At 47.2% G+C, this 23,068-nt stretch overlaps 1 protein-coding gene across 1 annotated transcript in view; it reads left to right on the top strand.

Annotated features, from left to right (window-relative positions):
• Positions 1–22,270, top strand: part of COL5A1 (collagen type V alpha 1 chain) — a 146,606-nt gene extending 124,336 nt beyond the window's left edge. The window contains exons 43-66 of the mRNA XM_051807628.1: positions 419–526; positions 1,128–1,181; positions 1,885–1,938; positions 2,118–2,225; positions 2,320–2,373; positions 2,463–2,570; positions 2,708–2,761; positions 3,084–3,191; positions 4,249–4,302; positions 4,665–4,718; positions 5,176–5,229; positions 5,667–5,720; positions 6,445–6,552; positions 6,966–7,019; positions 7,113–7,166; positions 7,286–7,393; positions 7,824–7,877; positions 8,527–8,562; positions 9,327–9,380; positions 9,735–9,993; positions 10,422–10,534; positions 12,534–12,602; positions 16,433–16,666; positions 19,273–22,270. Of these exons, the coding sequence (XP_051663588.1) occupies positions 419–526; positions 1,128–1,181; positions 1,885–1,938; positions 2,118–2,225; positions 2,320–2,373; positions 2,463–2,570; positions 2,708–2,761; positions 3,084–3,191; positions 4,249–4,302; positions 4,665–4,718; positions 5,176–5,229; positions 5,667–5,720; positions 6,445–6,552; positions 6,966–7,019; positions 7,113–7,166; positions 7,286–7,393; positions 7,824–7,877; positions 8,527–8,562; positions 9,327–9,380; positions 9,735–9,993; positions 10,422–10,534; positions 12,534–12,602; positions 16,433–16,666; positions 19,273–19,419 (2,154 nt within the window). The 3' untranslated portion in view covers positions 19,420–22,270. The remainder of the gene's footprint in view (positions 1–418; positions 527–1,127; positions 1,182–1,884; positions 1,939–2,117; positions 2,226–2,319; positions 2,374–2,462; positions 2,571–2,707; positions 2,762–3,083; positions 3,192–4,248; positions 4,303–4,664; positions 4,719–5,175; positions 5,230–5,666; positions 5,721–6,444; positions 6,553–6,965; positions 7,020–7,112; positions 7,167–7,285; positions 7,394–7,823; positions 7,878–8,526; positions 8,563–9,326; positions 9,381–9,734; positions 9,994–10,421; positions 10,535–12,533; positions 12,603–16,432; positions 16,667–19,272) is intronic.
• The last annotated feature ends 798 nt before the right edge of the window (positions 22,271–23,068 follow it).

Here is a 23,068-nt window from a genome sequence, read left to right as displayed (position 1 = left end):
GAGAACCCCCCTTAGCTAGGAATCAGCCAGGGAAGGGAAAAGGCTGGGGCAGCCTGGAGCACAATCAGCAAAAACTGGCTTGTGGGAGTAAAAATTAGTTGGGGTCTTGTTTGTCATCTGGAGAGAGATGGCAGAGGGTTCAGATTAAATCTGATTATATTGCTATACCAGTGAAATTGCAGCTGGGATCTGGGTATTCACTGTGTAGATTTGTTTGTTCCTTCGTTATCTCTCAAGACAGAAATTTTGTCTTGTTTCAGACAGCGAGCCCAGAGCCTGATGAAATATCAGCTGGAACAGGTTTTGCTATTCATGCCCAGGGGTTGTTAGCAGCTGAATAAAACATTAATGGGATGTAATGGGCTGGTTGGAGGGTGGAGGAGAGCTCTGTGTGACCTGCTTGTTCTTCTGCTTCCAGGGGGAGAAGGGTCCTCAAGGACCAGCTGGCCGGGATGGCATCCAGGGCCCCGTGGGACTGCCGGGTCCAGCAGGTCCTGTCGGCCCCCCTGGAGAGGATGGAGACAAGGTGGGAACAGCTCCCTGCTGCTCAGGGTCACTCTGGGAAGGAACTGTGCCCCCTTGGTGCTTCCACCACATTGGGTGGGATGTGCTGCTGGAGCATGTTTTGTGGTGCTCACAGTCTGTGAGATGAGCAGCATCCAACCTGGGGAGCAGCAGCAGATGGGGCTCTGTGTGCTCTGCCAGCCACAGGCACACCATTCCATGAAATCCAGTTTGCATTCCCCTAAAACCTGCAGCAGCACCTGCCTGTGGGTGCCTGGCCTTTCCAAATTAATTACCTTTGCCCACTCTCTCATTAAGCCCCTCTGGAATGGAAGATTCTTAGAAAACACAATCTGGGATGACTCCCTCATGGCTGCTAAAAGGGTCTGCAAAATGATGCTTCTTGCATTGCATGGCAGCCAAGGAGAGTTGCAGGATGGAAAAGGGTTTGGTTATACCTGGAATGGTCAAATCACTGGCATTATTCAGCACACTCTGGGCTGTTTCTGTGGGAATTGGCAGCTTTGGGATGAGGATACAGACACTCAGGACTATTGCTGGACTGCTGAGATGGGGAGGTGGTCACCAAGTGAACTAACTTTGTGCCCTTTTGTTCCTGACAGGGTGAGATTGGGGAGCCTGGCCAGAAGGGCAGCAAGGGTGACAAAGGGGAGCAGGTGAGTGCAGTGGACACTGCAGCTGCTTCTCTTGAGGAGTGTCGTTACATTGTGTGACTTGTTGGAAACAGAAAACAATATAATTTTAATGTATTTCTTTTGTTGCTTCATCCTCTCCTCTTCTTCATCAAATACCCACATGATGTTAGAAAGAGTGAGAGCCTCCAGCTCCCAGGAACACAATGAGACATTTCCATGTCACCCATGTACCATGTAAACATCTGTGAAACATTAGTACCCCTTGCCACTGAAGCTGGGTCTTCGGCTGAAGTTCCCCTTCTGATCTAGTTGAAGATGTCCCTGCTCATGACAGAGGGGTTGGACCAGGTGACCTTTAGAGGTCACTTCCAACCCAAACCATTCTGTAATTCTATGATAACTCTAACTGCTTGCAGCACACTGAAGCACCCTTTCTGTGCTGCCCAGAGCCTGAGGAACACGAGTCACACATGGGTATTTAGATAGAACTGAGTGGTGTGACATTGCTTTTCTGGAGCAAAAATGTGTTAAGATGTGTCTGCTGTGCCATTGGCACGAGGGCTGAGGAATGCTGGTGTGTCCAGAGACACCTGACCCCGTTCTCCCTCTCTGGTTTGGGAATTAATGCAGGTTTAATGGAGACTGTGTTGAAGGGCATCACCTTTCCCAAGGGAACTTGACACTCTGCTCCTAACGCTGACATTGCACTTCTGCTTTGTGACAGGGTCCACCAGGTCCTACCGGCCCCCAGGGTCCAATTGGTCAGCCTGGCCCAGCTGTGAGTACTGTTCTCCTTTTTTTCACTAAAAACACTGTAAGGATGGGCAGTCTCTGCCTGGCACTGCTGATGCCCAACACGAGCCGGTCATCGCCGTGGGCTGCAGCAGGAGGTGGTGGGGATGAGGTTTGTGTCTACCTTGTGTTTTTGCTGAGCTGTGTCAGACCCTTTCCTTGTAGGGAGCTGATGGAGAGCCAGGACCCAGAGGACAGCAGGGCCTCTTTGGGCAGAAAGGCGATGAAGGACCCCGAGGTTTCCCTGGTCCCCCCGGCCCTGTGGGCTTGCAGGTGATTTGTGGTATCGAGGGCAGGCTTGGGGTAGTGAGAGCTGGGGCTCACCTGAGATGTTCACAGCTAAAACTCACCCCCTCCACCTCCACAGGGCTTGCCTGGACCACCTGGGGAGAAAGGAGAAACAGGAGACGTTGGGCAAATGGTAAGATGGTTCCATACTTCCTTTTTCATCACTGACATTGTCATTGCTCTGAGAAAATGTGTCTTAAATTTCTCTCTCCTTTCTCTCAGGGTCCACCAGGCCCACCAGGACCCAGAGGCCCATCTGGGCCACCAGGAGCAGATGGTCCACAAGGTCCTCCTGGGGGAATAGGAAATCCTGGTGCAGTAGGAGAGAAGGTAAAGCATCTGGACAAGCCTGATTGAAGCTCACAGGAGTTTGCTACAACACTCCTTGGTCAGCTCTGCTACATCAGCAGAAAATCTCATCACCCTGCCGAAATATAAATATTTCCATCCTCTTTTCCCTTGTGCAGGGTGAACCTGGTGAATCTGGTGAGCCTGGTCTTCCTGGCGAGGTTGGGCTTCCGGTGAGTACCCTCTGGGAAGGCATGGATGTGGATGGAGAAGTGTGGATGTGGATGGGACAGAAACCCTGTCCTTGGTTTGGGTATCAGATGACACATCACCATGTTCCTGGGTATTTATAGTATCACGTTTAGTCACCAAATATGGGCTACCCACGACTGAACACCATGAGCACCATTTAATCTTTGTGGGAAGGGACTGCTAAATCATGTCCTTGTGTTTGGAGATGCAAATAGAGCTTCTTTCTCAGCACTGATTAAAGGATAATTAGAGATCAGTACATTGTTTTCCTGGATAACAGAAACACCTTTTTTTCCTTTGCAGGGTCCTAAAGGTGAAAGAGGTGAAAAGGGTGAAGCAGGTCCCTCTGGTGCTGCTGGTCCACCTGGCCCCAAAGGCCCACCAGGTGATGATGGTCCCAAAGGCAGCCCTGTAAGTACCCCTTCAATGTTTCCTTGGCTTACCCAGCAGGGATTTCTGCATGAAAATAGGTTTTCCAGAGATATTTGTGGAAATTTGAAAGCATTTACCAGCCATAGAATTGTTCCTCTAATGATACATGATATGAGCCCCCTTCTTTAGGGTTCTAATGAGGGAAAGACCCAGCTGTGCTATATTTTCCAGCAATACTGGAATTATTAGCCCTTTTTGCAGGCCATCATAAAACTCACCCCCATGGAGAGGGCCTGCACTAGATTTACTTGGCACTTCAGGATATGGATTGCCAAGGTCTTCTGCAAAGAGCAAAGCTTCCAAAACAGCACAGAGAAGATTTATGTGGATTTGGGAGCTGTACCTCCACGGCCAGATCCCTGCTGCTGCTAATTGCTGTAGCTCTGGTGAAGCCAGTGGAGCTCTCCTGATTTATACCAGATGACAATGGTACAGTATTTATCTTGCCCTCTCCTTTGATGCTTGCTGTCTGGAGAAATTTATTCTGAGATAAGCAAAGATGGCATAAAACAGCAGAGGAGGCAGGGGAGTTACTCATCTCTCAACAGATGGGGTTTGGGATGTCTCGTGATTGGGTGAAATCTGGTTTTTGAGTGCTGGTCTTGGAATCATTTGAAGTACCTGACAGACACTGCATGAGGAAGAATGGTGAAGTGTTTTAGTCATTAAATGCTTTGAGAGGATCTTCCTGGGAAAAAATGTTACACATCATGTAGGAAGCAGAAGCAAAATCTTCTAATCTGCACCTTCCCCAAAGCTGTGAGGATTTTGCTGTCACCCGTCCAATGTTTTTATGAAAAACCAAATGAAACCCCCAATGTTGCCGTTGGAGCTTTGCACAGCCTAGATGCAGAGCTGGACTGGCTGTGACAGGATGAAAATACTGAAGTTGCAAAGATGGGATGTGGTCTGGGATTGTGTTTGAGGGAATTGGGGCCTGCTCCATAGGGTGACTCCCCATGCTGTCCACTAGTGCTCTGCAGTTCTCCAGATGCAACATCCCTGACTTGGGACTATCCTTCTTCTCTCTTTGCAGGGTCCAGTGGGTTTCCCTGGTGACCCTGGTCCTCCTGGAGAGCCTGGTCCAGCTGTAAGTGTTTGTCTCATGGAAGGGCAGATCAGTTCCTCCTCCTGGTTTGGTGAAGTGTGACTGTGCTGCTCATTCCCCAGAAGCTCCTCTGTCATTTACTCTTCCCTTACTTGGGAAAGGTTAGGAAGTCCCACCAAAAGTCTGTCTGACTGTGCTCCAGCCTTTGGGGCAGTAGCTATATGAGTGCAATTATCCCTGTATTTGACATTGGACATCACTGTTGTCAGTGCTCCCAGTGGGAGGTGGGAAGGGGTGGTGCCTGGTGACATGAAGACCAGCTGAACCTGCTGCTGCCAACACTCTGCTCAAGTCCATTCACACCCTAAATACACCTCCTTGTTTCTTTTTGTCTTCCTATTCAGGGTCAAGATGGTCCCCCTGGTGACAAAGGTGATGATGGTGAACCTGGACAGACTGTGAGTAACTGGACAGATGAGATCTGTTCCCCCCACTCCCTGTGTGCAGGTCCAAGGACACTGAGCACCAAATTCCCACCAGCACTGGTCCCCTGATGCCCGTCCATCCTATTTGTGGCAACCTGGCTGCTGTCATCCATCCATCCATCCACCCATCCATCCATCCACCCACCCACCCATCCAGCTTAGCAAGACATCCCGAAAGCATAAATTACCTCATGGGAAAACAACTCCCAAGCCTTTGCTTTCAGCTTTTCCGTGCCGTATGGTACTTCATGGTGGGAAGGGATAAAACGAGATACCACCTGCACCCCGAGGAGGTGTTGGGAGTTGTACTGGCTGCCCACGCCTCAGCTCAGCACAAACTCGAGATCCTGACTCAAGTTTTACACATTTGCTGCTCTTTCACACGTCTCGTGGTGCATTTATGGCTTCTTCTCCTCCCCTCTCCATTTAGGGTTCCCCTGGTCCCACTGGAGAGCCAGGCCCCTCTGGACCCCCGGGAAAAAGGGTAAGCTGGTTGTTTTAGGAGGGTTTTTCCAAATGTATCTGTGCTGACTTTTTAAAACTCATTTTATTGTGAAGTCTCCCATAAATGCTGTGTAAATACTGTGTAAAATGTATGATAATTAAAAAAAGAAATTATACACCATCCACAACCATTGGAAATTGATGGGAAGCTGTCAGCTGAATCCCATGGATTTTTTTTTTTTAAGGTGTTAACAACCAAAAGAAAATACAAGTATGAGGTGCTTCTGCTCTTCCTGCATTGCTGGCAGAGCTTAGGGATTCATTTAGCAAGCAGCTAATTCAAAAAGCTTTCCAGAGATATTTGTCTCCATTTTGCCTCCTTCCCTGGGGCTGCAGCATCATTTTGCTAATTCCAATGGACCATTTCAGATCACTGTGATCTAATTGTGTTTTGCATCTATTTTGTGCTTTCTTTAGGGCCCTCCTGGTCCAGCTGGTCCCGAAGGAAGGCAAGGAGAGAAAGGAGCCAAGGTAAGAATTAAAGGGGATTTTACTTCTCCTACATCCTTGACATACCAAAAGCATCGGCCTCTGCAACGCCGGCATTTGAAAGGCAGGGATTTGATTTTACTGTTACAACAAATTAGCCTGGATTTGGGGCCATTGGCCTCAAATCTGAGCTTATGTTTCAGCCTTTAACAAACTCTGTGGAGATAATTAGGGCTTGGTAAGGTCATGGGAACGTTTTTTCTTGTTTTGAAATGACAAAGTGCTATATTTGGCCATTTAACGTCTTGTAAATAACAGGGAGTGCACAGCCCCACGTCCCTTCCCAGGGCAAACACGGCACTACTGGGCCGTGGTTGTTTTGGTAGGAGTGGTGGGGAAATGGAGAGAGGGATTGCAAATTATAGATCCAGTTGTTGTGGCAGCTGCAGGAACACTGATGGTGGAGGATTCCCTCTTGCTAGCTCATCTCCCAGGACTGAACCCAGGAAAGCTTCCTGCCCTGAGGAGCTCAGAGCCAAGGGGTGGTTCCTGCTGGAAAACAGGCAAGGCTGAAAAGTGAAGGAGTTTGGAGACCTCTCCTCAGTGCACAAAGGGGAGGGAGCAGTAGGAAAACCAAGGAACAGAAAGTTTTACTTGCTTTGCGTGGACCTGCCTCCACCCCGTGACATCCTGGCAGCAGCCACAGGGTACTGAAAATCATTTGATGCCCCAGCACAAATTAAACTGTCCTGCCTCTTCCCTCCAGGGTGAAGCTGGTTTGGAAGGACCTCCTGGGAAGACTGGCCCAATTGGTCCCCAAGGTGCTCCAGGGAAGCCCGGCCCCGACGGCCTTCGAGGGATTCCTGGTCCAGTCGTGAGTATTCCCAGTCTGAGAAAGCTTCTGGGCAGGGTTGTTCCTGGTGCTTCACCATATCCCATCTGCTTGGAAGATACTTTTCTCCCAGAGTAACATTCTGTCTGTGCTTAAATATCTGACAGCAGATAAAATATATTTAGTGGAAATAATAGAACAGTGAGTAACATCTTCCACCATGTTTTCTTTGAGTCTTGGGTCTTCTCAGCCACTCTTTTTGGGTGGGAGTTTCCTCCCAAGTCCCTGTTCCAGTTAGAGATTTGAGCATGAAAGGACCATAAATCCTTTTGCCTTTGCCATCTGGGAAAAGCCAGGACAAACATTCCCGGGCACAGGCGAATAATCAGAATATTCCCAGCTGGGAGCACTGCTGTCATGGATGACTGTTTTCAGGGAATTGCACTGTTTTACAGGGTGAACAAGGTCTCCCAGGATCCCCTGGCCCAGATGGTCCTCCAGGCCCAATGGTATGTCCATAGTATCAAATTCCAAGAGTTTTTGAAAGGGGTGTGTGTAACATGAATTCATCCTCTCTTTTATTTTCCCCCTGTCTCCCAAAGGGCCCACCGGGTTTGCCTGGTCTGAAAGGAGACTCTGGTCCTAAAGGGGAGAAGGTAAGAACAGCACCTGGGATATATTTGGGTTTGTATCTAGAAATGTCTTTGCTGTGTAGCTTTGCTGTTCAATTGCCTCCAGTAAGAATTCCTAATTAACATCTGCTGTTTTCCCTTAGGGTCATCCAGGTTTAATTGGCCTTATTGGGCCACCGGGAGAGCAGGGAGAAAAGGGTGACAGAGGTCTCCCAGGCCCCCAGGGCTCAGCAGGACCCAAAGGAGAACAGGTAAAAATTCCATTAGACCTTCATGGGACGTGCTTTTGAGCTGCAGGTTTGCTGCCCTTGAGGAGGCACAGCCCAGCAGAGATGGTCAAAGGGACTCTTGCTAATTTTCAAAGGAATATTTTCTATATTAATGTGGTTTATTCTACATGTGAAATGTGGATATGCTGCAAAATGACCCATTTTAGTGGGAAGCAGATTCTCAAGGGTAGTATGAAAAGAATTGAATGGACTTGGAGGGATGGTATCATTAAATATTCATCTAGAGGGCTGATTTTTAAAACTGTGTGTGCCTAAATGAGGTATGGGATTCCCTGTTCGTGCTCCTGTCTGGATCACGCACATGCTTAAAAACCAGTTAAAGCCCCAGATTGGGATGGAGTCCTCTGAAGATGGGTGGTCAAATCAATGTTGTTCTGCTGTTATTTTTCAGGGTATCACAGGTCCTTCTGGGCCCATCGGACCTCCAGGACCACCAGGATTACCGGTATGTGACAACCGATTATCCTGGAATTCCTTGGGAGCTGCACAGTCCTTCAGGAGCCACTTTAGTGCCCTCAAATACCCAGCACAGTCCTGGCCTGACTTTACCTTGTCTGAGGGTTCTGGTCACCATGGGTTTGCTCAGCTGAGCCCATTACAAACACCTGAATGAGTTCCAGGGGTGCTGGGAGGTGACATGTGAGATGGGCACGGGGGGATGAAGGCAGGGAAATCATCCCACCCTGCTTCTCTTCCCCCTTTCTTTTGCATTATCTGCAATCACATGGTGACTTTTTGCACTTTTTGCTGCTATTTGTGTTTTTTCCCAGTGGATATCCTGGGATGAGCAGCTGGGTGTCCTTAGCACAGAGCCAGGATCAGCCTCACATCGCAGTGAGCCCCCAGCAGCTTCTCCAGTCCCCATCAGGGCAGGGTTGTGGAGTACTGACACAGATTGCTCTGACACAAATGCTTTCTGTGTGTTGGCAAATAAAAGCAGCACCCAACTCAAGTGATTGTGGAAAGTGGAAATAGAAATAGAGTGAATTTTAAAAAAACCTTTTATATAGCACTATTTTCTCTCTCAAAGGAGAGACTGATGACTTCTCTGCTTGGAAATGTACTGACTCTTCTCTGTATTTTTCTCTGCACAGGGTCCACCTGGTCCCAAAGGTGCTAAAGGATCATCAGTGAGTATAGACACTGTTAAATGAAGAGGCTGAGGAGCTCTTATTAAGTGTAGAACCTGCTGTGACTCCTCCACATCAGTGGCATTAAAGCAATTAGCCAGAGATGACTGTAGCAAACGTGGCCTTTTCAGGCTGTCTGAGCCCAGGAACAGTAATTGGGAAAGGTTTTTGTGCCACAACTGTACTTCACTGAGCAGCAGCGCAGCACAGATCATAAGGAGGAATCCAGTGCATAGTCCTTGGGAGAAAACCTGCTGCTGTAGAGTGGAGGGTATTAAAAATAGACTGAAAGCGGGAGGTGCGAAGCTGAAGAGCGAAGAACTCGGTGAGAAATACGACACTGAAACTTCGTGGTGCAGATCTCCTTTGCAGGCAGCTAAAAATTCCTCTTGGGCAACTTCCTAGTGTCTTTTTCCCATTCAGAATTCAATGTTTTATTAATTTTAAGATCTTATTTGACTTGTAAAGATGTTGGATTGATTTGGAGGGGTAAAGTTTTTGTGCATTGGAGGATCCTTCCTTTTCTGTAGGGAGCCTAAGCAAAATTTGTCTCTTTAGTCCCCAGTGTTTGATCTTTTCTTTTACCTAAACATCAAAGATAACCTAAAGAAACATTTTCTTGGGAGGTGGGTACAAGAAGACTCCTGTAGTGTGCCTGAAGAATAAAGTTTTTGCCGTGAAAGAAATAATGTTTGGGATGTGATATAAGTAACAACTGCTTTTTCCCTGAGTGACTCGTGGTTTTCTCTTGTTTTTCCACCCAGGGTCCAACAGGTCCAAAGGGTGAATCAGGTCTTCCTGGGCCCCCAGGGCCTCCTGTAAGTAGAATCCATGACACAAAGCGTGAAACCATGTTTGGATTTAATGGATGTTGTAACTTTGGGAAGTAGAAGATTTCTGGACAAGGATTCATTGCCAATCCTGGGAAGGGAGTGGCTTCTCTTAGGGATGCTGGGGGAGAAAGCAGGATGTGAAGGGAGAAATTACTAATGGGAAGGTGGAAAGGGAAGGTGGGCCCAATGTTTCAGCAGCACCATCAGGGGTGTTTTACAAGTCTAACGTGTATCTCGTGATGCTGTTTCTCAGTGCTGGGAGCTGCTTTGGCCACCTCTCCTGCCTCTCCTCCACTTCCAGTGCAATGAGAAGTTGTATCCTCTTTCCCCACAAATCAGGGTCCTCCTGGAGAGGTCATCCAGCCGCTGCCCATCCAGGCTTCCAAGAGGACCAGGCGGAACATCGACGCCAGCCAGCTGGTGGACGACGGGAACGCCGACAACTACATGGACTATGCCGATGGCATGGAGGAGATCTTCGGCTCCCTGAACTCCCTGAAACTGGAAATCGAGCAAATGAAGCATCCACTGGGCACTCAGCACAACCCAGCACGGACCTGCAAGGACCTGCAGCTCTGTCACCCTGACTTCCCAGACGGTGTGTCCCGGGACAGAGGGGATATGGAGAGAACACTGGGGGTTTCCCAGCTCCATGCAGTGAATAGAAAAGAGGGCAGGAGGAGGAGTAATTTGAGGAGTCCCTTGTCCTGGTGCTCCATGAGGAATTTTGCTGGGAGAGAAAGAATTTGTAGAGTTGGGCTAGATAATCTTTGTACATCACTTCCAAGTGAAATTTTCTAAGAATGGGGATGTAGAGTGAAAACATCTCTTATGTAAAGTGCCACAGTATTAACTAGAACAAGAACATAAACCAGTTTTTTAAAACCAGTTTTTCATAAACTACATATAAATAGTAGCCTGTGACAGAGATGAAACATCCCTGGTAAGAGGGTTGGGAAAGTGCCCGTTGTCCTTCCTTCCCAGTGCTAATTCTTTCTTGCCTTCTCTCCCTGCTCATGCATCCAGGTGAATACTGGGTTGATCCAAACCAAGGATGTTCCAGGGACTCTTTCAAAGTTTACTGTAATTTCACAGCTGGTGGAGAGACTTGCATCTTCCCTGATAAGAAATCTGAAGGAGTAAGTCCACACAACCTTTAATTTCCCCCTGTGTCCTGGTGATAGATTGTTCCCTACTATGAATATTCATAGACAGTCAATTTCAGGAGAATTGAACAATAACCAGTGAGGATCAAAGATCCAGAACATTCCTTCGTTACACAACATTGCTTCTAAAATAATAAGGAACACATTGACAAAGAGAATTTCTTTGAGTAAGTCAGATTGGAACAAGCCTTTGATGATTTCCCAGGCATAATAAATGCTAAAACGTTAATTTTTTTTTAACTCTGCTGTACAAAGGCAGATGAGTGTGTTGGGGCAGGAATTGGGGCTCCCTGGGAGCTTTGTTTAACTCATTCCCTGTCTCCCCTCCCAGCCAGGCTGTCACTCCGCTGCCTGCATGTCTAAGCACCACTGACTCCTCTCCCCTTACTGTGTCTCCAAGCAGAGCAGATAAATGTTTATCTCCTGTCATTTTTTCCTGCTGTTTCCTGTGGGCAAACGATCCTAAATGATTGCAGGTATCGTCAGCTCTCTCCCTGGTGCTGATGTGCAAGGTTGATGAAGTTATTTTGTGTAATGACGCGCTTAGCTCAACCAAACTCATCATTTTTGTCCTGTATCCATGCACTCTGCTTTCCAGAGCTCCTCTTCCCACTGCCTGGGGACCAGCTCTTGCACTGGCCAAGCAGAAGCTCTTGCAATTCAGCCTGGGGGAGCTCTGCCAGTGTCACAGTTGTGCTCCAGCTCTGACAAAGCTGAGCCGTTCACTTGCTGCATTTCACCCACCAGAAATATGTGTCAGAGCTGGACAAATAACATGCAACATAAATATTCCTGGAGTTTTTCTTAGGGCTGTTTAAATAGGAGATAGATTTCTTCTCCTGTGCATCAACTTGCCGTGTCTCTCCTCGAAATGTTGACAGCTAAAATTGGATTCTGGCCATGATCTTACAGGATCTCAGTCTTGCCATGCTCGTCCTGTGAGGGGCTCTGTGTGATACTCCTCAAGTGCAAACTGTGCTACGCTTCTGCAATACTTTATTCATAAGAAAAACCTTCAGCCTGCTCTTTTTCCATCTAGAGGAATGCAAACATTGACCACAGAAGCACTGAGTACTGGCTGAGTCTCAGTACTCTGGTTTTATTATAAGCCACAGCAGAGTTTGAGCCATATCCCCTCTCAGTTCATCCCTCAACCAGCAGAAACACGCTGATTTGCTTTACAGTTCACGTGCTGGAAAGGAAAGGACAATCCCAAGACACCTGCATGGAGCTTGGCTGTAGTTTTTGGGGAGATTTGAGGCAGAAGTGAGGGGGTTTGTGGGAGGGTGAGGGAACAGAAGGCAGCCATGTTACTTCCTTGTGCTCTGACTCAAAAAAAGTGCTTCAGCTGCTTGGGTGGGGCTGCCATAAAGGGTGCTCTGATGGCTGATTTTTTGTCACGGTCACCATCGCTCCAGGTTGTTGGAGCTCCATCACATGCGGTCCAGCACCATCTGCACGGTCTGTGCTGCACCTCAAACACAGGAGACAGGTAGAGGCTCTTCCTTAATCACATCCTTTGCCTTTCCCAGCCCCACAGCATCTGGATTTGGCATTAGAGTGGCAGAAGCCTCCTCAGTTTCCAGTGCTGCCTCTCCACCGCAGCCCTCCCATGAAGATCATTGCACCTTTTTCCCTCTCTATCTTTCCTTTTACTTTTCCTCTCATTAGACTGCACTGCTAGATTTGCATCCAAAGTGTCTAGGAGGCAGAGATCATTAGCCCTTAGCTAAGGAAGGTGGTACCAGGGCACCACTGGGTACCTGGGGGAGGACCACACCACCCCCCTCTGTTCTAGGGGCACTTTAGTGCTCTACCCACCACTCATTATTGGTGTAAAAGATTAAGAAATTATTCAGAAGGAAGTTGGACACTTCCAGTAAGACATGCTGCTTGTGGAACTGAATGTAACTGTTTTAATTTCTTTTTTTTTTTTTCTTTCTCTCTTCCCTCCTTGCCGTCCCCAAACTAGGCTAGAATTACTTCTTGGCCAAAGGAAACCCCGGGCTCCTGGTTCAGTGAATTCAAGCGCGGTAAACTGGTAAGATGCATCTTGGTGCTTTCTGTTTTCCTTAACCCCTGTCATATTTTACAGAGTAAAATGGCTCGTTGGCCCAAAGAACAGCCTTCCACATGGTATAGTCAATACAAGCGGGGGTCTTTGGTAAGTGGCTCACCTTGGCCCTCGAGCCTGAATCAGAGCTCCTCATCTGCTTTGGTATGGCCAGACCTGCTGCACTCTGCATGCTGGACTAATCACCACCACCAGCCGTGGCAAAACATTTAAGGTGGAATACTGAGAAAGAAACAAAACCCCGTGGAGGCACTTTTTTTTCCAGTCTGCTTGACTGGGAACCCGGGAACAGGTGATGAGCTTTGCCCTGGGTTGGAAGGGGACACGGTGATGTGCTGGGGGACCCTGAAGAGATGGAGCTGTTGTAGGTTTGTCCTCACAGGGCACTGCAGGATGTCTGCATCCCACAAGGAGGGCTGTTGCTGGCTCCTCATCAGTTCCCATTATGGCAAGGGCAAACTGGGTGTCCCCATGTCCCACAGAGATGAGGCCTTATCCCAAGAGCTGAGAGACCCCTAAAGTGATGCTCCAGCCCAGAGCTGTCACAGCCTGTGCTCACTGGTATCCAGGTTGAGGGCGTGGATCTGCACATATCTGATCTGGGGCAGGTTTTCCCCAAAGGATGGATTTTGTCTCCCATACTGGAGATGAGCCACACCAGGGACTCCCACATTCCTCACGGAACTTGGGAGACATGAAGTCACTATTCTAGAGGAAGATTTCAAGTCACCTGCATTTGCCAGGTCTAGTGGGCAGGGTTTTGACTTAGTCACAATTAAGGATTTTTTCAAGGGAGAAGAGCTGCTGTAAAGTCAGACAATGTTTGATGTCAGAAAGACAGCAACACATAAAACAGAGAAAGCTCCTGTATATTGTCCTGTAACAGGACATCCACTTTGTGGACAGATCACTCCCACAGAGACCAAGTCCTGATCAGGGATGTCAGAGCAGCAGCTGATTAGGGTCAGCCAGGTCTCCTTAAGCAACAGAAATCTCCCCCTTGTGTATCAGTTTGTGTAGGATTAGCAAGATGCAGATAATGAGCTCAGTCAAATGAGGAGAATTAGGGAAGAAGATAATTTATCCAGCAGATAAAACCAACCTGTCCCCAAAGGCAGATGCTTTACTGTGTCACACTGAGCTGCTCCATGCTGTTGTCCTCTCCCCAGGAAAGGGGGTTCTTGCAGTGCCCCCCAAACTTCCACCTTAAAAGGCAAACAACCCAGAAAATCACCACGTTGTTTCCCTGTGCCGCATTTCATCGCTGCTAAACACATTTTGCTCTGATTCTGCCCACAAGAAGGACGTGGCTTCTGTAGCTTTTCTGCATTATCAAGTAAGGCTTCAAAGCCAAGGCTTCAGCCTTGTGGCTCCTTGGAGGGCAACTACTCATAGCTTAATTACAGAGCACTTAATCAGTTAATATTACACAAGTGCCTTCACTTCTCCATATTCCCTGCTTCTTTTTTTCCCAGTCTATCAGCTACATTAGAGGCTCAATTGTCAAGCTAGACCTTAGGGCTTATTTTTTTTAGATAAGAATTTCTGGTGCTACTTGGAGCTCTTTGTTCCATCTCTTTGTATTGTCATTTTCTTGCTTTTTTTACCTTTCCTGCTTTTTCTATTTGGAAAAAAAAAAAAGCCACCAGCACGTAGAAGACCTACCTAAGCAATTCACAAAACTGTTAAAAATGCAAGCTATGAAAGCAAAGTTTTATTTATCTCTTTATTTTGAAAGGTCCTCTCATTTCACCCCAGTCTCTACTTGGAGCCATGAGATTGGTAAATTGAGGAGATATTTGCCTGGTGGATCCCAGATCAGCTAAAATCTGTGTGTAGATGGAGGGAATGAATAAGTTTGAGTTCTCCTCTGGGTGCAACTCTGCTCCTGTTACTCCATAGAGAAGGTCCCTGGTGTCTTTCCACGTAGGCTGAGCAGATTTTTTGGTGCCTGAGCCCATGGGGAACCTCAAATTGGAGGGGAAGATTTTCACCTGGATGCTTAGCACTGCTGACAGGGGGCTCCAGGTGAATCCTGGAATTGCACAGGGTGTGCAGCTGGGAACACCCAAAGTAAGAAGGATGTAGTAACTGTGCAATACGAAGAAATCAGCTTGTTTTGATGCTTCCACAACACCATTAATCAATGACACAGAGTACCTGGAGCCAATTTTTTACCTTTTCTCATGATGCAGCCAAGCTGAATTTAGAGGGATGAGAGGGTTGCAGATGTTTTCTTCTGCTTTCATTCTGTGTGTGTTACACACAATTCCCAGTAGCTCTAACAAGGCCTACCACCCATCCCATCCCATCCCATCCCATCCCATTATCCTTCACAGCCATATGGCATCTGCCACAGGGAAATAGCAGCACAGGAAAAAGAGGAAATGACTGATTTTTGCAAAGCTGTTCCCATGAGCAAACCTTATGCCCACAGCCAGTTCCCAGTGGCTCCAGTTGCAAAGCTGGGACAGGGCTTCACACAATCTGCAGAGGCTGAACAGCATCAGAGACCCCTTAGCGAGCAGCCAGGCTCCAAACCAAGCTCTGAACTGAAATAAGACCAAATAAGAGCAGTGGGTCCTGCAGGTCAGTAGTGCCACATGGCACTGGGTGTGTGCCAAGTGCTTGGCATTTTGTGTCCCCTTCCTTCCACGTCCTGGTGGTTTTCTGGTAGCTCTCCTGGCATGCCTGGCTCTCTGCTGGTCAGTCATATTTAACTCTCAGGAGGACAGTGCAACAGTATCCTGACAACCGGTTGGTACATTCATTTATTTTTATTTTATTACCTTTTCGTTCATTGTTTTATTACCTGGTTGTGAATCTCTTCTACTGTTTGCAGCTTGCACCACAACTCGATGTCTCGTGGTACCTCGAAGGAAACTCCGCTGGTTTTGTGCCTGTGTTTTTCTCCTGGTTGTTTCTAAAGGAACCCAACTGTCCCTCGAGGGCAGTGGCTTGGTCATGGCTGGAGATGCCACCTCAAGCACAGCCAGCTCATATGTGCAAACTCATTTTGTGTTTGCTTCTTCGGCGGGGCACAAAACTCCCAGAAAGTCCTGAATCCCTTAAGAGCTGGAATTGGGTTTCAGCAAATTCCATTTTGCAGAAATATATTACAGGCACCGTTCTCCTGCTTGGGAGAAAAGCAGCCTGATGGGAAGAACGGAGCAAATCTCAGTGTGCAGGGGCAGCCCTGGGTTCACAACATGCCCTAAGGGCAGCAAATCCATTTTCCCTTTACCTGAGTGCAGCCCTGCCAGCCACGGCAGCCCCCAGTCCTTATCAGCAGGAACAGGATTGCTGCAGATCAAGTGCAAAGATTGCTTGAAACCCCAGTGTTTGGTGCCCAGGAAAAATGAATGGGAAATACCACAGAGTATGTAGAATAAAAGACCCACAGCAGCCAGGAAATCTTGTCAAACAGGACAGAAAAATAAAGCCCCAAACCCTTACAGGAATCTGCTTTCTCTCCTCCTCAAAAAGCTGGAGAAATATGCTCAGTATTGGCTTAAACTTGAGACATATATCCCCAAATGTGCACCTTTTTGGGTTGAATTCCCCTTCCTTTTGTCTCCTGCCCTGAATTAGCCTTATTTTTTTAGCTCATGTGCAGCAAGAGAATAAAATGCCCTTTGTCATCCATGCCCCGGCCACGGGAGGACCAGAGCAGCCCTGTGGCAGGAGCAGTGCCTGCACCCCGGTGGGGTGGTGACACTGGTGGTCCTCAGAGCCCCCCCAGACACGTTGCATCCCCCCTCACTGCCCAGCATTTCCCATTCTCTGCCCCCTCACAGCTCTCCTACGTGGACTCGGACGGGAACCCCATCGGGGTGGTGCAGATGACCTTCCTGCGGCTCCTGAGCGCCTCGGCCCACCAGAACATCACCTACAACTGCTACCAGTCCGTGGCCTGGCACGATGCCACCACCAACAGCTACGACAAGGCCATCAGGTTCCTGGGCTCCAACGACGAGGAGATGTCCTACGACAACAACCCCTACATCCGAGCCGCCCTGGACGGCTGCGCGGTACGTGGGCAGGGCTGGAAGGGGACACCCTGGGGCTCTCTGTCCCCCTCCCCGGGTTGTCCAGCACCATCTGCCTCGGAGCAAATCCCCTCCAAGTTTCCTGTGCCCGTTGGTGTAGTTGTCCTGAGGGTGGGCCCTGGCACGGGAGACATGGAGCTTGCTCTTCCATAAACTGGGAATATGTGATTCCGCTCCAGGTCAGGAGAAGCTGCAGCACCTTTAGGAATCAAATTGATCTGATAATCAAATTAACCTGCCTAAAAATTCCTTTTAGACTACTTTTAAACATCCCCCCTTGCCTTTGCTCTCCCCTGTTTCCTCACAGGGGGTGAGGTGAGTGATGACACCCAGTCGTGGATGAGTTTTGCAGGTTTTAATAATGATCTTTTTAACTACCCTCAGGAAATCTTGGAGGGGAAAGTATTAAGGGTTTGGCATTGGGTTGGATGATGTTTTTCTGTGTGCAGCCCCAGGGGCTGTGCTGGTCATGGGGGTGCATCCAGCTCCAGCCAGGGGAGCCCAGCCCAGAGCTGGGCTTTGCTCTGTGTGTCCCCCAGCCCTTCACAGGAGCCACCAGTGCCCCTGGGAGAGGACAAACCAAAGCAAAGCCTGACTCTGTACAGATGAGATGATCTAAGGGATGCAGGAGACAGGTTCACACCCCTGCTCATGTTTCAAATGTGACTTCTAACATCTTTCTCTTTAGCTTTTTCCCCCCATGAGATTTTTTTGCCCAGAATGAAGCTCTCCCCTCCCCTTCCAGCCCATCCTGCTCCTCACCTTCCCTTCAGCCACAAGGAGCAGCCACAGTTTCCAGAGGGGCCCAGCGTCCCCTCTTTGCTTCTGCCTCTTTCATTGGATGCCTGATTTGGGTTTAAACTCTTAAAAATCTGCCATCAGGAGATAAAAATTTGGCAAAGCAGGTGCTGCCTGCCTTTATTTCGAGACCCAGCTTGCTGGTGCAAAAACATGCATAATTCCCACCCTCTGGAACTGCAGTGCTTGAAGCCCACGGGACAGAAAGATTGAGATGTTTGACAGAAAAAGCTCCCCACATAATTTGAGATTAAAATGGTTCTGTTCTGGCACAAACACGATTTTTGCTGTAGGAGCAATGAGGAAAATCAGATTAGAATCACTTCTTTTAACATGTTCGTGGAGAGGGAAAGGGCAAGGATAAACTCAGAAGTTTATCCTCAAGTACCTCATATCTCCTGCTGACACAACATGTCCTTGGTAAAAAGTGCCTTCCTTTCCCTTCTGAAGTCTCAGGGATGTTGTAGGATCACACATTTCACTTGTTAGGGTGGATGTGCCTGCTGAAAACCCTTTGAGTTTAAATGTGCCATCATTCCTCTCCCTAATGAGGAATACTAGGCCAAGAGGGAATGGCTTTAAGGTGAAGAAGGATAGATTTAGATTGGCTATTAGGAAGGAATTTTTCCCTGTGATGGTGGTGAGGCCCTGGCACAGGTTGCTCTGCATCACCTGGACTCCTGTAAACTCCCTGGTAGACTGTGCTGCCCAAACCACAGGCAGGATATTTAAGATTTAAGGGAGTTTATTGTTTACAACAGTTCTTCTACATTAAAGATGATTTTAATCCAAATCTTAGACCAACTAAAAGGCTGTGAGAACCCCACCAGAAATTTAGAGATGCATTTAATCCATTTGTGGGAGCGAGTACTAGAACTCATTCAGGTTACAGACTTGGCCATGCTGGGTTAATGGTTGGACTTGGTGATCTTAAAGGTCTTTTCCAACCTAAATGACTCTGTGATTGAGCCCTGCTGTGTGGAAAATGAGGTTGATCTGCCCGACACGGCGTTGCCGCAGAGGTCCTGGTAGGACCCACGCTCTGGCTGTGCTGCAGTCAGTGGATCTCCAGGGCTTATGTTCAGACCATTATTTGAATGTGTTTTTCCTGATCTTACAGCCCTTTCTCAGTAGCTGTGATACAGCCAACTCTGCCGAGACACACAAATCAGAGGGAAAGGTAGAGCCAAAAGCTGCTCCATAAATTCACTTGTTTGTGCAGCCTTGTATGCCCTCGGGTGCACTTCTGCTCCTCTAATAATTATTTATATTTTGGAAATAACTGTATGGCTACCAGGCACAATAAAAAGACAACATCACCTTGTGAATTCCATCAAACTTTAAATGTGATCTTTTCGGTAGCGCTCGGGTAATAGTCAAACTAATATATTCAAATTAAATCGCTCCCATTTGCTCAACAACCCATGCGTGTCCTTGGGGAGGTAAAACAACTATTGCACAGCCACAACAATTTTACCAGGCTCCTGTTCCAGCTGGGAGATGTGCTGACAGCAGAGTTAGTGTGTCGTGATCTGCATGGCAGCAAAGTCTGGGCTCAGGGTGAACATCTCCCACGGCTTTGCTCAGTCGTCCCCATTCCATGTCTGGTAAATCTGCAGGGCAAATAAATCCGTGTTTACTGCTGGGTGACTAATTTGGGTCAGAAAACGCCTGGGTAAGGTATCTCTGGGCGTTGCCTGAGTGGTGAGTGCTCAGTCATGATATCTTGCTGATGTTGGCTTGGAAGGCATCACCAGAGCTCCTCTCTCTCTCCCTCTTCTCCCCACCAGGCAAAGAAGGGCTATCAGAAAACCATCCTGGAAATCAACACGCCCAAAGTAGAGCAAGTACCTATAGTCGACATCATGTTCAATGACTTCGGAGAAGCGTCACAGAAATTTGGATTCGAGGTGGGACCAGCTTGCTTCATGGGCTAAGAGCCACCTGAAAACTAGTCTCCAAATGAGCAACCTCGTAACCTCATTGCGCCATTTAATTAAAAAAAAAAAAATTGAATAGAAAAAAAAAAAAAAGAAAAGAAGAATTCCTTGTCACATGCACATTGCGAGACTGGACAGCGATGGGTTATTTTTTTTTTGTTGTTTTCGTTTCATCCCTCGTTCTTCCCCCCTGAGTTTTCCTCCGGGACACCTCTGACCCACAGTCACCACGGACGCAGAATTCCATGACCGGCCGCCGCACACGTGGCCTGGAGACCTGTCCCTGCTGCTCCAGGGCCACCGAGCAGACCCCGCCGCCATCAGAGACTCCTTCTTCTTCTTCTTCTTCTTCTTCTTGTGAGCAGCAGCGAGCGCTTGCCTGTAGATTGTTGTTTGTCTGCTCGTTTCTAAGGAAAAAAAAATTGGGGAAAAACTTGAAACTCCTGTGTTCAGCTTGATGTTGAAGTCCTGGCTCCAATCCAAAGCTCATCAAAGGCGTTTTGTTGTTATTCCACGAGATTTGGCTCAGCTCTAGCAAGGAGGTGTCGTGGCCAATCCCAGAAATTTTAGTTATCTCCACTGAGTTGCCTAATTCTACGTTTTCGCAAAATTTAGCTAAAGGTCACACTGGGCATCTCTCTCCCATGTATTAAAGGTGCTTATATTTTTATATGTTTGTAAGTAAATATTTGTATTGTATATTATTTTAAATGTTTGAATGTTTCTGGCTTCCAAACATGCACGTGACCTTGTGTGTATTAAACCCACCACCCTTCCCACCAGCAGCCCAGACAAGCATCCACCTGGGAATAAAAACTCCTGTCCCCACTGCCTCTGCCTCTTCCCAGCCCTGAGCCAGGAGGGCCTTGGAGTTACACCCAGGATGAGTCTTGGCAGGATGAGGTGCAAACCAGCCCCCCGAGCCACAGTTGCCTTTTGGAAGGATTCACTTCAAAATTAGGAAATTAAAGCCACTTTTTAACAAATTTTCTACAAAACCCTGATCGAAAAGCAGGATCTGCTTCGAGTCTCTGCCTTTTTATGTGCTTGCTTAACATACCTGTTTTAAATTAATTCTTCTTTTTTCCCTTCAACATTCTTTTATAATAATAATAATTAAAACCAAATCCATCCCCAGTGGCAGGGGAAGTCCATTCATCCTCTCTGAATATCAAGTGTAAAAAAAAAAAAAGGAAGAAAAAAAAAAGGTGCTTTTTATTTTTACATGTCTCTGTGGTGCTATCTGTTTGATAACTTTAATACAACACTGGTGATACCCTGCCACTGGCCAATCTCCCACCAGCTCTGCTTTTCATCCACTTTCAGACAGACATATAAGTGCATGTCACCTTTATATTTGTTAAGTAGAAGACCCTCTCCTCTCCTTTGTATCACAGCAGCTTTTATGGTCCGTGCAGAAAAGGTACTAAATGTGCTTTCCGTTATTTCTTACATCCTTTTTTTTCCTTTTTTTTTCCTTTTTTTTTTCTTTTTTTTTCCCCCCAAGACTATCCACACGTTTTTCCCGGTGGTAACCAGAGCAGATTGTACTCAGTGCTGAACGTTTGTGGTGCTAATTTATGTAGATGTCGGGTGTCCTGACGCGGTGCCGGAGCCGTGTGGGTGCTGCCGGGACTCTGCAATTCTCTTGCTGTTCCCACAGTGGCTTTTTTTTTTTTTCCACGGCTCACAACGTGCTGACACCATCTTCTTTTTCCATTTGTTTTTTTTCCTCCGTGGCCGTTTTCCTCGTTTAGATCTCTCAGCTGGAAAAATAGATGCTGCAGGGCGGGGGTGTTTTTTTTTATTATTATTATTATTATTATTATTATTTGGCCTGGAGTGTTACAACAACGCTTGAACCAAGGGGGATCTTTCACCATAAAGGAAAAGACATCACATTTACTGTGAAGAAAAGCCTATATATGATGTTTTTTCCCCCCTCCTTCCCAAGCAGAGAGCAGCAGCATCCGAGGAAGGGAGGCCAAGCCGTGCTGGAGGGAGCGGCGATGCCGCGTGGTGCTTTTTGGCCTGGGAGAGCCGTGTCCATCCATCTCCCTTCTTCTGGAGTGTTCTCTCATGGGGTTTGTTTGGTTTTGTTTTTTTTTCAATTTAGGAGAATAAAAGAATAAAAAGGTGCTACCCTAAAAACTGCAGACTCCGGCAGCAAAGCAGTGAAAAGGAATATATAATAATATATAAGGAATTCAGCTTCTCAGTCACCTTGGCAACAGCCTTGTTCAGGAACAGCGGGAAGGTCAGGAAAGGTTGCACATTCCTCTCTGCAACAGCAAAGCCATATATTGATGTATGTCCACACGTGTGCGTCCATCTAGGTCATGTGATTCTGTTATAAATTTTCATCAAGGGAGCTTTTTTCTTTTATTTTTTTTTTTCCTTTTATTTCTTTGCTTTAAGTAAAAAAAAAAAAAAAAAAAATTCCTCTGTTGAAGTCCACAGTGTTGTAATTGTACTGAGCTCCAAACTGTTCCGATTTTCCCCAGACCACTTAGCTCTACGGTATATTGCAATAAAATTACTACTTGTATTTGCAGACCTTCTTTTTGTGTAATTTTATTTCCCTCCTCCCTTAATATATATGACTTGAACAAATGTTGATAAGAAAAATAAAACCTATGGAAAAAAAATTTTTTTAGTACATAAGGCCCTTTTTAAAATATAGTGTCAAATGACATATTGTACATTTCTTCAAAGTCCAATAAACATGTCATAAAATTTAAGTGTAATGCCCATAAGAGCTATTTTTAAATATTTTAAACCTGTGTAATAAAGGAATAAATGTAATAGATTTTTTTTCAATAAATCAAGTTTACTGTTTCCACCTAAACCAACGTGATGTGAATGTCTTCTTGAAGTTGATTGCAGCAGGATTCTCCATGACCCTGAGGAGCCCGAAGAGTTCATCAGAGGAGCTGTGCAAGTGCTTAAAGGTAATATATACTGTAAAATATAAACCAAACCCAGAAGGAAGAGAATTTCCAGGCTTGGAATTTTATTTTTTTATTCCTTAGTGAGAATCTCCAGTTGACCCAACAGTGCAAAAAGCCAGCCTGGGGATTTTGGTGCCTGGGATCTGGATGAGAAGATTGGGTGGCCACCTGCTCTCCACCTCCACACCAGCAGAAATGTCACCAGAGGACACCTTGCTCGGCACCATGGCCTTTGCTCTTGCTGATCTTCTCACCCTGAGACGAATCCAGGAACAAACATTTTTCCAGCTTCTTGGTGAGCTCCTCAACCCCCAAACCCATCCTCGGGGCGCTGTTGTGTGGAGGTGCTGGGGGAAGCAAACATGAGGGACACTTTGCTTACCCTCTCCTCCTTACCTCCGTGGGTTTCACTCCAGGGATGTGCAGGAAGGTGACGGATCCTCTGGGAAGCACTGCAGGAATTGCAGGTCCCTGCCTGCCGACACCAGCACCGGCCGCCGGATCCGCGTCACTCTGGTTCTCAGGGGCTCCTTGCAGAGAACATCTGGTTGGTGCTGCTGCTCTGCAGGTTCAAGGAGATGTTTGTACCTTCCAAATGTGGTGTTTGCAATGTTGCAGGTGCGTAAGGTGCAAGAACAGGGGCATGGGCACGAGCCAACCCTTGCAGTGACCAAGCCGAGCTGTGTGTCCCCTCA

The sequence above is a fragment of the Manacus candei genome, unplaced genomic scaffold (genome assembly GCF_025592945.1).
Source record: "Manacus candei isolate 608988 ecotype Guabito, Panama unplaced genomic scaffold, ASM2559294v1 h1tg000071l, whole genome shotgun sequence".
NCBI classification, from domain to species: Eukaryota; Metazoa; Chordata; class Aves; order Passeriformes; family Pipridae; genus Manacus; species Manacus candei.
Note: the sequence above shows the minus strand (reverse complement) of the source record. Positions and strands in the feature narration are given on the sequence as shown.